The sequence below is a fragment of the Onychostruthus taczanowskii genome, unplaced genomic scaffold, assembly GCF_017590055.1.
Source record: "Onychostruthus taczanowskii isolate IOZ18803 unplaced genomic scaffold, ASM1759005v1 scaffold38, whole genome shotgun sequence".
NCBI classification, from domain to species: Eukaryota; Metazoa; Chordata; class Aves; order Passeriformes; family Passeridae; genus Onychostruthus; species Onychostruthus taczanowskii.
Genome location: NW_024501237.1, coordinates 516,722 through 533,445, shown reverse-complemented (window position 1 = coordinate 533,445; position 16,724 = coordinate 516,722). Strand labels below are relative to the sequence as shown.

The window sequence follows — 16,724 nt, the reverse complement described above, 5'->3', positions numbered from 1 at the left end:
TAGAAATCTCAGTGGCAGAGAAGTATCTCACAGCAGTAGGATGCAAGCTGCCCACCCCTCTTCACTGTCTTAAAAATTATGAAGTTGACTTAGATGGCATTTTAATTGAATTTACCTTTTCCTTTCTTCTGCTCTTCACATCTTCTTGCTAAAACTTGTAAGACTTCTCAATTTCAACTCTTCAAATTGATTTTCTCATAATTAATTGGACAATTAACTGTAACTTAGTAATTATTTATCAAGTATGCTCATTATACAAATATGTACAGATCTAAAATATATCCACACTCAATGAATTTAATAAGAAGGCATCACGGTGGATATTATAGAATTGTTCTTCACTTGCACCAAATATTTGCAAATCAAATGTTAGAATTATATTTGTTTTTGCAGTCACCACAGATTTTTGAAATGCATTGTAGAATGTGCTGTCATCACAGATCAGTATGCAACAGCCTAATTAATGCTGAAAGGCCTGTAGAACATCCCTTTCATGTATCCCATGTCTCACCCATGAGCCATAACTGGACTGTGTGCATCCCTAGAGCACCTGAGGGCCAGTTGTGCTTTGTGCTCCTTGGATTCTGCCATTGGATCAGACTGATACCGAGGCTGCTGTGCAGCACTGTGTCATCTTGGATTAAATTAATGGCAAAAGCTAATCACTGAAAGAGCAAGTACAAAAGGAGGAGCAATTTTACTGGTAATCACCTTGACCTGGGTGGTTCTTGTTTCCATGCTTCATTCTTCTTCATTCTTCTGTCTTCCCTCTTCATTCATTTATCCACTGATCCAGAGTACATTAATGTTTCATATAGAGAACCAAGGAACCATAAATGTCAGTTCTTGGTCACATTTCAGCATCCCCCACTCTTATACCCATAATGAGTGACTTCTTTTTTTTTGAATTACAGTCAGTTCTGCCCGTCTCCCTTCTCCTTTTTTTTTTTTTTTTTCCTGCTGCTGCTGTTTTCTTCTCCTCTATCACGAGCCACTCAGAGGAAGGTGAAAACACTGAAATGGAAAATGCTTGGAGGTCTACAGCCATTTCTGTGATTGGCTATTTTTATTTTTATGGCTGTTTGAGAGGCAAAGCTTTGGAAATACTTGGCCTGCAGTTATTTGTCAGTACTGTTAAAATATTCATTTTCCCAACAAGTTGGAAAGTTCAGAAGGCCATTTTATGTTTGGAAAATTAAGCTGCATCAACATTTAGCAGAAGAAAGCTGCAGGAACCCAAAAGTAAACATAAAGAAAGGTATATATCACTTCAGAAATCAGAGTGAGAAAGAAATATTCAGGAGTACTTATGGGTGGGAATCCAGAATGTTTCACTCATATATTGACCACATAAAGTTTTAATGAAACACCTGAGATATGATCAGTCTGATTAGGTTGTTTTCAAATATTTCAGCTTTCACAGCATGCTTAGTGAAAGGCTTTTTGTTTTCCCTTTTTGAAACTTTCCCAGTAGAATACTTTTGAATATTTTTCCCAGTCTGATTTACCTTTGTCTCTATTTTCCCTGGTAATCTGACTGCCTGAAGAACCAGTTAATCATATCTGTGTTCCTGGTAATTCACTATTCCATTTGCAAAAAGATGTACAAAAAGCCCCAAAGAATCCAGTATTGTGTAGGTATAAATTATTCTGAATTATTCTGCAGGTCCTTCTTTTTCTACTGTGGTAAATCTCCAGGAAGAAAAAGAGATCCAACCAAGATAGTTCTGGCTTATTTCTAGCATTCTAGGAATAGAAAATGTCTGGATGACATATCCCACCTGATCCACAACTCAGGGATGTAAAGATGTAACATTTAGTGGCAGGTTACACAATCACAAATCCACAGATTCCTTGGGCCACCTGCTTTCAAGTGGAAGGGGGTTCAGGTAAAAGCAGAAGTAAAGCAAGGCCCAAATGAACTGTGTGTTGTAAAACTTCACTATGCATCATACTCTGGAAAGTAAATAAAAATCAGTGGCAGTATCAGCAGGAATGATATTATGTTTACTCATTGTGTAAACACAAAGAATTAATAATCTAATCTATCATTTGAGGTTTTGTATGCACCCAAGTAAATAAGCCCATCAAACCACAAATATGAATAAAATATAGTCACCACTGTTGTCAACAGAAAATGTATTTCCTTCAGGTGGCCTCTGGCATCTCTCTTAGAAATCATTTTAATTGAAGTTAGAAGATTAAAAGCAATAAAAGAGAAGGTTTTCCTTTCTTTTAAACCTATATCCATTTCCATCTAGGTCTTCATCTTCTTACCAGCACAACAAATGTTTTTGAGGTTTGATGTTAATGTGATGCAATTTCAGGAGGACTCAAAACAACATAAACCCTTTTTTTGACAGATTGTTGAATATCAGAAGCATATGTATTATTCTTTATGCTTTTTCAAAAGCTGACCTGTTGGCAGAAAATGGAACGATGTCACTTTCCTAACACTTAGATTCTGTCACGTACATTAGTCCTAACCCAAGACTGGAAATAGATTGGTGCGAGCATACATTTACCAATGTATGTTCATAATGTAGTTCAAGATAAACATGTTAACACTGAAAAGAACATAATTTTCAAAAATTACAATCACGGGCAGCAATATGTTCTTTTCATAACTAGGTGAACCTAATGCATACTTTCCCTTTAAAGTAGTGTTCTAAGGATTTATACATGTGGTTATTTTGTTGTGTTGGTTGACCTTGAATTTCAGTGACGCTGCCCAAAATGTGTTGAAGGGCTTGCTTGGGTTTTGTTAGTTTGTTGTTTTACTAGAATTTCTCTTTGCTTGGCATAAATGACAACTTTAACCTCAATTTAGTTATCTAAGAGTTAGGCATGTTTAACGATCTTCAGTTTGACAGTGAAATGATCTGTACACACGGATAACCTTGAGTACTACAGTTCTCTGCTCACTCAGTGGTGTTCATTTCCACTTGAGCCAGTTCCTTTAATTTGTAGTGTGCTGCTCCTTTGACCACCATCAGCTTCACTTCTCTCATGCTCCATTAGCCAGACAAGTGCAGTGCACTCTGCAGTGATTCCATAGAGTCCACTCAATCAAAACTTGACTGAAAGGCTGCCTTTTCAGAATCAAGTATAACCCTAACCTAAGTCTCTGAATGGTTCAAACAGGAACCGTGTTTTGGCCTGCATTGTTGAGAAACATCAGAAATTTTACTTCTGGTTGTTTTATTTCTAGGCTTACTGTAGTGTTGGTGTCTTTCTTAAGCATGCCCCTCTACATATCCCTCTTTCAGAGGGCATGGACAGCCCTCAGCCTCCTCCTGACCCCCCTTTGTCCTTGTTTTCCTTTTTTTGTAGGCTTAGGAATGGGGAGAAGAGGATTTGTCAGTCCTTGTGGAGTTAGGCTAATAAATGCCACATATTAGTATCCCCACTGCTTTCTCAATGACTCTGTATGCTTAGCCCAGCTCTCAGGGTTTTCATTTGTCAAGGTCACTACACATTGTTAATTTGCTGAGGGTTTTGTCCCACAAGAGCCCTTGTTGATTTACTGTAAGATATTAAATTGGTCAATTGCATAATTCTTCATAAACAGCACACAGTTCATTCCCTTCTTCGCCACAGAAGCTTTCCTTACTGTCAAGTTCTGACATCACTGTTGGTCATCCGCAGGATGTATCCCACCAGTATTGCATTTAAATAAATTGAGCAGCCTGAAGAAATTTAGTGTGAACTGGCTCAATCGGCCAGTTCCTGCTCCTCAAACAGGACTGCCAGCAATAAACCAAGCAGCAGTCTGCCACTTCCCTCACTCATCCAAAGGTGCTTGTCTGTACGGATGCCAGCAATCCTGAAACACAGGATCATTCCAAAAGGATTCATTCCTTTTCATGACTTCTATACTCAGCAGTACTGACTACCACAGAATTTCAAAGGGTCACAGGCTCTTTTAAAAAGGCTGAATTATGTATTATCAAAAAAGAATTCCTGGGAGCCACCACATCGAGTAACCACAAGTCTAGAGTTCCATGGAGGGAGCCCAGAGTGCCCAAAGCCCAGCAACAAGTGGGTAGGTTGTAATATGGATGTCAAATGATTTTTTCCAAAATGCTCGCTGGATTCACAAAAATTGGACGTTCAGATTTAAAAGTGTTTGCCTGTCCACTACAGTTTTAGCCAAAAATCTCTAACCTTAAAATCTGCAGGATTGTCAGCACAGATAAACCTTAAATTTTGCCCAGTGAATCCCTGTGTCAGTTCATTGCCTGGTAGGTTCTAGTCAAAGATATTTACTGCATTTCCCAGATAGTTGACATCAGGAAAAAGATGTCCTCTAAGGCACTAATTTGAAAGACTTAGATGCATGCATGCTGTCTGGCATGCTTCCTAATACATATTGGGAGGAATTTCCTTTACTTCTCTAAATTTCCCTTTTTCTTTGGACAAAAAGGAGTCATATACTCAAAGCTCTCTGCCTGTGGGTCCCCTCACCTTACAGAGTAACAAAGTATGAACAGCATGTGAGGTTAACCTCCCTTTGTTGGATACCATGTTTTTACACCTTTTTTTCTTCCTCTTTCCCTGTGCTTCCTTTGCTTGTCTTAACTGCAAGAGGTTCAGCAAACTCTCAGAACCTTTGCATGTGTATTTGATATATTGTTATTTTCTTTCCCATTGTTAATGTTTACAACATATTTTGTATTTGCAGGATTTTGTTAAGGTCTTGTCAAATCTGACATTTAGAAATTCAAGGACCAGCTTCTAACCTCTAACTTTGCCTGCCTTGACTTTTAGAAAAAATGTCAATCTTCCCTCACTTCACAATAAGTTTTTTTTCCTAAAATTAAATGTGCTTGTTTTGCAAATACAGAATGTACTGTAAAAGTGGTTTCCTCATCTTGTAGACAAATAAATCAAAGCCACACCAAATGTTCTAGAGGTGTAGAATAAAACCTCTCTCTTTTATAACTGTAGATAGCTAATTTAAAATTTCAACATTCATGTGACTATATACCTGTTTATTAATTGCAGACTAAATGCAGTACCATCTACCATGCACAGGGAAAGACCAGGACTAATGTTGTAGTTATATTTTTATTTTCAATTAGTAAATGTGTAAAGGTATTGCTTCTGACCTCAAGAACTGCTTGCTGAGTTCAGGTGTACCATTAAAACAAATGCAGTACATTTTCTTTTGTGTTTTTTTTCTTTTGTATATTTTGTATATTTGTAGTAGTATATTTTTTCTTTTGTGGACAAATTTCTGACAGTTTCATGAAGACAAACTATAGCTATTTATGTTTCCCTCTGTTTCCATAACACTTGCCAATTGCACCCCGTTCTAGAACTGTTCTGAGGTCTGCGAGGCCCAAAGTCCAGGCCCTAGTTTTGAAATGTTCCTGTGGTAAGATGTGCACGTAAGACCACAAAGTTTAAACCTTGTTGTCTCTAAATGCAGTCCTCTTTTAGGCAGTTTCTGCTACTAACTTTTTTTCTTCTATTTGCTCCAGCTTTTTCCCTCTTCTTCAATTTTTGAGTGTTTAAAGCTCTTAATCATTTTTCCTTTCTTTTTCCAGATGCTTCAGTGATGGAAACAAATCCAAATTTTTATTCTTCTGTAAAAGTTTGAGGAACAGCCTGTGCAAATTACAGTCTGTTTCACATTGGGAACAGTGACACCACCCCAGGCAGTGCTCCAGGAAGAACTAAAGCCACCATATGTGTAAGAACTTTATAAAGCAAAAAGGCAGAGCCAGGGGTATTCACCTCTGCAGCCCATGACTATTATGCTAAGCAATGGATGTTTTTATGGAAATCAGTACCAAAGCTACTTTTAAGCTGGGAACTAGACAGGCAGGAGTGATGGATTCTCTTGGGGCCTGTAAGCACAGCTCTCAATTCAGGCAACTGCAGAATTGCATCATCCCCACAAGAACATTAGTGGCTTTTGCCTCCAAAAGCTGCAGTGCCTTTCACACCTCTGATGTGTAGAGGGGAAGTGTTGTCTACCAGTCCCTTCTCATGATGTACATCATCCCCACATCTGTCATACAGCCAAGGATGAAAAGGAATAGGTGGCACTTTGGTACCTTTCAATACCTTGACTTGCTTTTGGCTTGTGATATTAAGGTGGCAGTTCTGGCAGATCTTGATACGCTTTCTCTCTCACCACCACCTGATGCATGTAAATCATCCAGGAAGAAGTTTGGATTGGTGCATTTTGTTCAAGATGCAGAAGTCCCTGTCTCAGTATTCTTTTGCATTATTCTCAGTAATCTTGCCTAAGACATAAACTGAACAACATGAGCTGTTCATGCTGTTTCTACACACATAAAGAAGTTGTTTAGCCTCTTGCCAGCTTAAAAATGTTCAAGATACACAAAGCAACATGATTCTTCCATTTAGCTATGAGCAAGTCAAGGAAAGAACTTGATAAATCTATGACCTGCTCAAAAAGAATGGGCAGAATTTGTACAGGGGTTGGTTTGCTGTGTGTGTTACAACAGTTGAGATAAATGTGGCACTTTCTCTTCCATCAGCACAAAAGTAATTTTAAAAAGAATCTCTCAAAAAAAAAAAAAAGAAAGTTTCTAAAATCTTGTTCTTAAACATTAAAAAGATGGTGTTTTTTCCCTTTGTGAAAGGGAGATTGAAAATCACAATGTGAAGATTAGCACAGCTAAAACAGATAATCCTCACACCAGTCCTGCTGGTAACTCCTTCAGTAATTTTGGCAGCAAAATGTGAGGCCTGCCAACAGCACAAAGAAATCCAGCCAGGAAGACAGCTACAGTCCTATATACCCATGCTGGCAAAAACACATTCTGGAGCTTGCTGCCTGTGCTCTGATGCTTGCCAAGCACACCTCAGGAGTGGCCACACATGTGCTGGCTTTCACAACAGAGAAACAGAGGAAAACAGGAGAGCTGTGTGAGTCACAGCCTGTGCAGTGAGGAACATGCTGCCATAGTTTTTTTTTTCTTCTAGAAAGAACTAGAAAAGACTTTCTGAGAAGTCAAGGCGAGAGTGCACATATTTTGTCTAATGTACAGAAGGAACTCTAGACACAGACTGAACACATGTGAAGCACATTCCCTGGGTTCACTGGCAGCAGGCTGACCTTCATAAAGAAACTGATTTTCTACACAGGGAGAACTGGGCAGCTCCCAGAAAGGACAGGGAACTCCCCCAAGGCAGTGCTGAACTTCAAACCACACGGCACCCAGTGCTTCTCAAAGCCACTGTGACCCCACCTGCCCCACCCCATCTCACCAGCCCCCAGAGTGGGAGGCAGGGAAGGAGGCGGCAGTGCAGGGCACAGAAGAGCTGAGGAAGTGGCAGAGCACAGAAAGTGGCTCCAAGGAGGCCCTGGCAGCCTCACAGAGGGGAAGAGAGTGGTCCTGCAGACAGACCCACATGGCTGGTCTGGGCTGAAAATGGGGGGAAACAAAGAGCAGGGCTAAGGGACAGGCTTCAGTAAAGGAATGCCAATATATCCCACAGGCAACAATAGTGAGAAGAGGATGCTGAATGAGCCAATGGTTTCTGCTGATCACCCAGTCTTCTTCAGGAAAACAGCCAAGGACCCAACGATAGCAGAGCTGCCTCTGGAGACTAATGGACTGACTGAGGAAAACATCACTAAAATGGTAAGATTAGAAGATACTTTTTTTTTGCCTCTTTTTCAGCAGACTAACTGGCCATGTGTCTCTCACAGTCTGCCTGTCTTTGGCAGATTGAGCACGTTTATTATTGCACTGGAGCTTTCATGCGTTTAGCAAGATGCTCATACCCACACAAAGAGTGCTAGGTCAGCAAAAGATTGTCTTTGAGAAGTTTTATTCTATACCCATGGTTTCAAAAACTTGTACCCAAGCTACAGAAACCAAATCAAAGCAGTGAATTGCAAACCTTTCCTCTTCAGGCACATGAGCAGACCTGCTTTTCATTAAATCACTTTTCCTGTGTCCTAAAGCAGGACACTGCACACCCTAATCTGCTCCAGATGCTGGAGAGAAAGGACGCTTCTGGTCAATGTTGTTGAATCAGTATCAGCCACTAGGAGGGTCATACCCACACTGGAGCATTCCCTGCTCCTTCCAACTCCCTCCACTCCCTAACTATGGAAGCACCTTAAGAACAAGGTGATGATTTCTGACATGAGGGAGCATATCTGCAAGAAGCCACCTACTCCACGAGCAGCAAAGTCAGACCAGATCAGGCAGGTGAGTTCCACCCTGTTTCAAGAGGGGACAGGTAAAGGGATCTGCCCATTGATGCAGATCCCAGGGAGAAGCAGTTTCTCCTCCCACAGCTAGGTCCCAGCCCCTCATTCAAAATGGCTGCAGTTCAGCAGCTGGATCACATGTGGACTTGTGTAGCTCCCTGAAGCCCTGCTTTTCAAAATCTGCCTGCTGGCCTTTCAAAATGAGTCCAAACATTTTCTGAATACCAATAAGTCACAAGGTTCTCCAGGGGCTGTTCTGTCTTCTGCCTTGCTCGGGTGATGAAAAGCACTATCTGCTTCCAGTGGTTCTCAGGTTTTCCACAAAGGAAGGAGGCTTTTTGGTCCTGTAGGCAGGAGTGCCTGGGATCCTGGCCCCTCTGATGGTACTGATGTAAGGCAGAAGGGGAGGCTCCCTCACCACCAACGCAGTGCCCTGGGGCGTGTAGGCTCGGAGCAGCAATTCCTCTTCCGCGTGAGCCGTCACTGCCACCCAGCCTGCACAGCCAGAGAGAACATGGACAGTGAGGAAGACAAGTCCCTAGGATCAAAACAAGGTTCTGACACAAAATACTGCTCCCAGAGTGGCTAAAAGTCTGAGCTACCCTGTCACCATCATATTTTCTGGAAAAATCCCTCGCCCAGGATTTCTTCTCCTGGGAAACTGAGAAGCCTCAGAGAAATATGAAAACAGTAATTATCTGATTTGCTTCTCCTGAATTTTGCTGCTTTGGAATGCAGTTTCGACATTGTTTCATTGGTTTCACGTGAATTGTTTTTACTTAATGACCAATCACCACCCAGCCATATCGGGGCTCTGGAGAAAGTCACAAGTTTTTCATTAGTATCTTTCTATCTTTCTGTCTGTATCCTTTCTGTATTCTTTAGTATAGTTTTGTTTAGTATTCTTTAGTATAATATAGATCATAAAGTAATAAATTAGCCTTCTAAGAACATGGAGTCAGATTCATCATTTCCTCCCTTCGATGGGGGTCTCAGAAAATACCACACTATCCTTGGGGGGTTGCTTGAGAAACTAAGCTCAAAGGCCATCTCCAGCCCTTTCCCAACAGAAGGCAGCACCTAAAGCCACGTTACTCTTCTCAGACACAGCTCTTTCCTGGTAAACTCAAAAGGGATGGTGGGAACTATAAAAACACAAGCAGGAAGCTTTCCAATCAATGGCCCTTTCCCTCTCACCTGGACAGCTAACAGTGTCACAGCCATTCCTGATGCTGTAGAACCTGTATGGCAGCCACCACATAAAGTATTCCAATGTTGCCATCCTGCACAAACATGGCTGCCAATCTCCATTCTTGGAGGCTGCCACACTTAAGCTGGACAAAGTCGTGGCTGCTATGATTTTGTGTTGTTGACAGTCCTGCTCTGAGCAGGAAATACAGCTTCACCCCTTCAGAGACCTCTTCCCGTCAATGTTTCCAGGGTGCAGACCCTGCAAAGCAAACTAATGAAGGAATATTAAATTACCTGCAGAGGAAAGCTTGATATCTGCAACTGCCTCAGTGGTACCAATTCCTTTCAGTGTAATGTCCTGAGAGACAAGTGGGGGGAACTCTTTCATTCTCTCTTCCCCACCCATGGGAACCTAAGATTAAAACACAGGGAAATTATTTAACAGTCAAGAGATTATTCAGCACTCCTACCTCAAACTGGTAAGCAAGGCACAAGGGAGAATAAAAACATCAAACATTTGTTAGCCAGTTAAGAGCTGGACTGAATAACCTCCAGGAGTTATTTCAGGTTTGTCAGAAACAGAGTCAGGATGAGGAACCTTGTGGGAGGTGAGCGAAGATTGAGTGCCCACTGCAGGATGCAGCTGGTGGATCAGACCAGCTGCCTTGATGTGACAGCACTTGTTCTCCATGTGCACATGAATGGAAATACCAGGACAGGGACAGCTCACCCCATCTCCCAACAATCTGCAAGTACTACACAGAACACTGCCATACCAAGGAAAAAGTCAGACCACCAAGAGATGAAGATATATGCAGAAGATCCAGAAGGGAAAAAATAAGACATGTAAATTTTTCAGCTGCAATCTGTTTGGAAACCCCAGTCTGCAGGTTTGTCATGGAAAATAACCCCATTGCTGGCTGCACTTTAAGGCTGTTCAAGAAAAGCCAAGTATGAGTAAGCAGAATACTGCAAATATTATCAGGCTGAATGCTAAAAACAGAAACTGCTGAAAATGCATCATCTTGAGTGCTCTTTCCTAACACACTTCAGTCTGTGCAAGACTGCTCCACACTGCACATCTCCACTCACCCACTGCACAAGTCCCAAACTCATGATACCTGTGGATATTCCCTGTCAGTTGTACTCCAGACAGGGGTCCTGCCTACCTGCAGCCACAAGCTCCCCTCAGCACCTCCCCTTACCTTTAGGAACTCTTGGGCTGCATGCTTCTCATAGACAGTGTCTGCATTACTCAGTGTAGTAACATGGACTGGCAACAGGTTAGAAGCCAAGACAGAAAACCAGGCAGGCTTTTCTCCCTGAAATAAATACCAAAAGGATGTTAATTATGCTAAGAGAAAAGCAGCCCTGAATTGCCCTCTCCTGCCCCATTTCTTTCCTGCATGTTGAAAACCTGCCTGGCTTTCAACCAGGATGCCCCCTCCCTGTTTGAGAGGTCCTTGCCTCTGCCAACGACAACTGCCAGGGTTTATATAAAACTGGGATTTGAGTTTCCAGAAGAGAAGACCCACAGCTTCACCATCCTGCCTCAAAGCACCCCTAATGCCACATTTACGGCCAGCACAGCTGCTCAGCTCAGGTAAATCATCCAAGAGAGATCTTTGCTCTCATTTAATTCACAAGAACAAACTCAGTGTGGTTATTCAGTGCAAGAGGTGATGGACATCTGGTCTGGTGCTTCTTCTCCTATCACTCTACATTTCTAGCACACAGTGCTCATTCTACTAGACTTGGTTCTAGCTGCTCTCAAGCTATGCAAAGTTGGTGGAGCAATTTCAGCAGGCACTCTCATCCATTTGCAGGAAGAGAAAACAAGGTCAGAGAGAGAAGGGATCCTCCCAAACATTGCTAGCAGCCAGAAATAAGGGCAGGAATTCCTTCAAGCTCAAAAGTCTAAGCTGAGGCAGGAGCTTCTGTCATGATCTGAGCACAACTGTCCTCCAAAATCTCAGGATATAGATACACAAGACTGATACATTCATGTGTGCTCCTGCCATACCAGTACATTTTTTACTTTACAGAATCCTGCCCCCTCCACCTTTCTGGTTTTCTTCCAGCAGCTCAGGAGTGTCCTTAGCAAAGTACCAATTCAACATTTCTGTGGTGATCTTGGAAAGCAGACTGAAACAAAGGAATAGCCATACACACCCCTAAAACAGGGCAAGCTACTGAGAAAATGATCTAAGACTTATGATAATGTCTAATGTTTTACTGCCCGTTACAGAGGAAGCAATACGGGAGGTCAACTCCACACAGTTCAATAAAGGTGTATGGCATGGGAGTTTTAATAACTGGAAGAAATTATTAGCAGGGGAGACACACAACACATTTGAAAAATACTTTTTACAGAAACTAAAATACACATGCAATTAATTGCTTCCTCAGGCAAGTTCTTCAGAGGTCTGACAGGAAAGAAAAAATGTCTATGCTTTTCTCTCTTAGCAGAAAGGTTTCACAAAACACAGAAATGAGGAAACCCACTATTTTCCCAGTTAATTCTGACATTCTTCTCCCTCCCTCATGCCTCTCTGTATGTCATGGGAAGCACATTAAACTGAAGATGTTGGTAGGCATTCAAAAGCAGCTCCCATTATACACAATGTAATGTTGCATGCTGGTACCAAGTAACAAACCTTTCAACTACCCATCCCAAGGCATTCTGACTTCATGCAGTGATTCAGTAACTGATTCATCATCTCCAAAGCAGCAATGAAAGGGTCTGGGAAAGCTACCCAAAAAGCCTTTTATGGCTGGTACTACAGTAAGAGATGAAGCAGCTGCTCCCAAAATCCTTTCTTCTTTTACCTCTAAGTAGTCTATACGTCCCAAGGCTGCTAAAAACAAAACCATTCCTGGCTTGAGAATGAAGGTCCGTGGAACAATGGCATGTGATGGCAAAACCAGTTTAACTTCCTTCTCTGTTAGGAGATTCAAAACCTGCAAAATAAATTGTCATAACTCATTCCAGATGTTTCAATGGGAACAACAAAGTTAGTATAGGCATTATATTGATAGAGAAAGCAATCAAAGCAACGTAAAGAACATGTGACACAACAGTTCGATTTTGGTCCACACAGTAGCGACAAACAGGAAGAATATCCCTGCCAAAATCTGCCACAGACAATCTGCTTGTCCTCCACTCAGACCGAACATTGACTGCAGGAACAAAATTTGATCTGAAACTTGGCATGGAGCTCTCCAAAGGAGAGCATGAGGAGAATCAGAATCAGAAGCAACTATTTCTGGATGCAGGAAGTATTTTCCACAAGTATTAAACTCCAGAAGAAGGGGAAGAACACACACAGTCTCAAGTTACCAAACCAGGTCTCTAAGCTCATGCCAGTCTTTACACTGGCTATCAGAGACCAGTGTAAAGTGCAGATTACTAAAGCAGGTTATGGTCTGACAAATACATCACTAGAAAACCAGGAGTCTTCCTAGTGCTCATGAATGCAGCACCTGCACTCGAGCTGTAAAGTCTCAGCACAGTCCTTGCACTTCATTCTCTTCAGAACCTTCCTGTCTGCTGCACTATTAAATCTTCCCCAGAAGATGACCTGCAGTTCTGCATGGCTATTAAAAAGACTAAAAATCAAAACATGCCTGTTTTAGACATGTGCACCTTGTGAGCACTAGCTTCATTAGGGTGTTGCTCTACTGACAAAGGCCTGACATATTGGAGCCACAGCAGCAACACTTCAGATCCTCCTAGCTTCAGGAGGATGTTTCTCTAAGATGTGGTTTGGTCATCAACTCTGGTTATCCTCCTAAGCTCCACCTTCTTCCGTAGGCTGGGAGAGCTGAAGAAGTGCCAGCTCCATTGAGTGATGCTGGTATGAACTTGCTAAGATTACTCTCGCTTACTTCCCTTGGTTCAGAGGTTGTGGAAACTTGGTGATGCAGCCCTGCAGCTCCTTTGCAAAGCTGGCAGTATTGCACTACTCAGAAATGCAACTGCATTACCACATGAACCCCTCTCAACTAAATACAAACCTTATCTTAATGCAATTCCCAAGCTAAGAGAATCTTAATGCCAGGACTACAGCAGAAGCACTCTCCCACAGGCACAGCTAAGGCAGAAGAGTCCTCCCAAACCCTGTCACCACAAAACACAGCATCACAGAGTACCTACACAGTCTTCCTTTACAATTCCTGGAGTGTCAAAACACCACCGAGCATCCTTCACTTCATTGTGAGTGAACTCCTCCCTTTCCTCAAACTTCTTAGGGGAATCTCTAGGATCTTCATCCATGCTGTAGGACAGTGTGTCAGGGTCAAAGTCAATCTCAGCACTAGACTTCTGCTGTTGAAATGTTCTTCCAACTCTTCCTGGATTAAAATGAAAAGTTCTGATAATTTACTTATTAACTTGCTTTCCTTCAATCAAACATCTTCCCCTTTCATGGCTTAAAAGAGATGCACATCAGTAGCATAAAGGTGATAGAGACACTATGTGGCTAGAAATTTGTGTGTTCAAAAGCCAAAATTATAAGAAATCCCTTCTATAATTCTTGCTTAGCACTCCTCATGCCCCAGAATCTCAGCAGGGACCAGATCACAGACACTTAGTTACTTCCAATTTATAGTAAAGCAGAATGCCTTCTATTTTCAGTGCCTCAGACTGCTAAACACAGAATTATCTGAAAACCAGAGCTATCTTCTGGTAACCTCCTCTTTTGAATACATACTAAAATGATGTACAACCCCTGTAGCCTGCAGCCCAAATGTGATTATTTAAAATTAAACTTATTTTCTTTATTTGGGAACAAGAGATAGCCCATACTGTGATATCCTTGCAAATTACTAAGCTATCAGAATTTGCCAGCCTTGTTCAGATAGGAGATGCATTGCACAGAGGAACCCTCTGCTACTACAGCAGCTGACAGGTACTCAAAACTACTAATGATGCTGCTTATGGAGGAGACAGAGGTCTTGCCCCCATTAATCTGGGAGCAAACATTGGTCAAAATAACGCTTGTGTAATGCAGTGTTTTCATTAGGAGCAGAAGGATAACATCTTTACTCACCCACTAGGTAACCTTGCTTTTTAAGTTGATTAAGGTACTTTTTTTCTTCACTGCTTAGCTGATCTTCTGTTTTTGTTGCCTCCTCCTTTAGCCTCTCCTGCCTTCTGAATATCCTGTCACATGTAGGGTTAATAATTGGAAATTTCAACAGGTTCAGTGTTGTTCCTGGAAAAACAAACAGAAGGCACTTTTGGATCTCTGACTACTTGACACATTTCAGCTCTGATGAACAAGATTACAAAAAAAATGCTTCTCTAACTTTTTTGTGAAACCCAGTAACACAAACTCAGAGGTGGAACTACAGCTGCTCCCACAAAGTATAAGCCTCCCAACTTGGGGAAGCAAAAACAAGCCATCCACCTGTTTAAGACCCGTTTTCACCTATAATTTGGATAAAAGGGTCTCAAAGCTGAGTGGTGCCAATGCTGACTTAGCACACCCCATTCAAGCCTCAACTCCAGACAGCTTGGTTTGTCCTAGAGGTGCTCACCACTCCACCTCCTGGCCTCTCCAGACTGGAGGACACCTCTAATGCATAGGGACAGGAAAGGCATGCACATCAGGTGCCATGCTAACTGGCAAGGGTGCACGCAGACCCTCTCTAGTTTAACAAGCCTCTTAGCACTACAGGATGTGCAGTATCCTCAGCACATGCATCCCACTCCTGCTGCCCTCTGTGAGGAATCACAGAATCAATTAGGCTGGAAAAGACCCCTGACATCATCACCATGCTGACTAGACCATGGCACTAAGTGCCACATTCAGGCACAGCGACTCCATCGTCTCTCTAGGCAATCCATTCCAATGTGTAATTATCTTTCTGGTGAAGAAATTCCTGCTGATGTCCAACGTAAAGCTGCCCTAGTGCATCTTAAGGCTACATCCCCTTCTCCTGTCACTGGCTGCCATGGAGAAGAGACTGACTCCCACTTGGCTGCAACCTTTTTTGGGTAGATGCAGAGTGATAACATCTCCCAAACCCCCTTTTCTCTGGGTTAAACACTTCAGCCACTCCTCAGAGGTGATAATGTGAAGTATGGCACACCTCTGGTTCTTGCTGCCCACCACGGAGGAGCTCAGGGTGGCAGGTACTGCTTTGGTGACAGGTTCTCCTGCCGCAGGGGTGGCCGAGAGCAGCCCAGAGGCGCACAACTCACTGTTTCCTGCACACCCCGCATTCCCCACTACCCGCGCTACAGAGGGCCAAGCAGCGCACTCACCTGGCCACGGGGACACGGTGGCCCTGTCGATGATGTCGGGGGCGCGGGACTTGCAGTAGTCGGAGCGCAGCAGCGTGTTGAAGAGCGTGGACTTGCCGGAGTTGGTGGCGCCCAGCAGGTAGACATCGCCGGCGCACTTCCAGGAGCGCTGCAGCCGGCTGACCAGCCCCTCCATGCCGTAGCCGGTCTTGGCGCTCACCAGGCGGATGTCCACCAGCGCGGCTCCCCGCAGCCCGGCCCGGGCGCAGGCCGCCGCCACCCGCTGCCGCAGCCGCCCCAGGTGCCCGCGGCAGTCTGCGGGCAGCAGGTCCACCTTGTTGCCCACCACCAGCACTCCCGCGGCGGGCACGTCGGGGCCCAGCAGCGCCGGCAGCTGCGGCAGCACGGGGTCGGGCAGCTCCATCACATCGAGCACGTAGAGCAGCAGCGGCCCGCGGCCGTGGCGCGGCGGGCGGCGCAGGGCCGCGCTCACCACGCGGCGGTGCTGCTCGGGCGGCAGCCGCAGCCGCAGCGCGCTGCCGTGGTGCGCCAGCGCCCAGCACCGCTGGCACACGGCGCCGCGCGGCGCCGCGGGGCCCTCGCACAGGAGGCTGCGGTACCTCTCGGCCGGCACGAAGCCCGCCGCGCCGCCGTCCGCGCACTGCAGCTCGGCCCCGCAGCCCGAGCAGCTCACGCCGCTCGGCGGCACCGACGGGTCGGACACGCTCGGCACTGCCGACGGTGCGCCCCGCGCCCGCCGCGGCTTCAGCTTCAGCTCCCGCTCCCGGCGCGTCTTCAGCTCCCGCTCCCGGTGTAGCGCCGCCGCCGCCGCTCTCTCAGCCGGGTCCGGCTCGTACTCGAGGAAGACGAAGCGCTCCTGCTCCTCGCCATGGCCTCCCGCCGCCGCCACCCCGCACGGCCGCATCGAGGCGCGGAGCGGGGCGCGGGCCAGGCGGACCAGGAGCGCGGGGCCCAGGCGGAGCATGGCGGGACCGGACACACCGGCACCGCACCGAGCGGCGCGCGAGCCTGACGTCACGGAGCGCGCGGGCGCCTCGCGGCAGACGCGGGCGTGACGTA

General features: G+C 44.5%; 1 protein-coding gene across 1 annotated transcript; it reads right to left on the bottom strand.

The window, feature by feature from the left end:
- Positions 1–5,561: 5,561 nt before the first annotated feature.
- Positions 5,562–16,659, bottom strand: NOA1 (nitric oxide associated 1). Its single transcript, XM_041412147.1, has 7 exons — positions 15,666–16,659; positions 14,446–14,610; positions 13,551–13,747; positions 12,224–12,355; positions 10,600–10,716; positions 9,689–9,806; positions 5,562–8,698 (listed from the first exon to the last, which is right to left on the bottom strand). Exons 1-7 carry the CDS (start codon positions 16,627–16,629, stop codon positions 8,493–8,495), a joined length of 1,899 nt encoding a protein of 632 aa, XP_041268081.1. The 5' UTR covers positions 16,630–16,659; the 3' UTR covers positions 5,562–8,492.
- Between the last annotated feature and the right edge of the window lie 65 nt (positions 16,660–16,724).

Coding starts and splice junctions, on each gene's coding strand:
- NOA1 (XM_041412147.1), bottom strand. CDS start 16,629: ATGCTCCGCCTGGGCCCCGCGCTCCTGGTCCGCCTGGCCCGCGCCCCG. Junction 14,611..15,665: donor CACCGTGTCCCCGTGGCCAG/GTGAGTGCGCTG, acceptor TTGTTTTTCCAG/GAACAACACTGAACCTGTTG. Junction 10,717..12,223: donor GACGTATAGACTACTTAGAG/GTAAAAGAAGAA, acceptor TATTTATTTCAG/GGAGAAAAGCCTGCCTGGTT.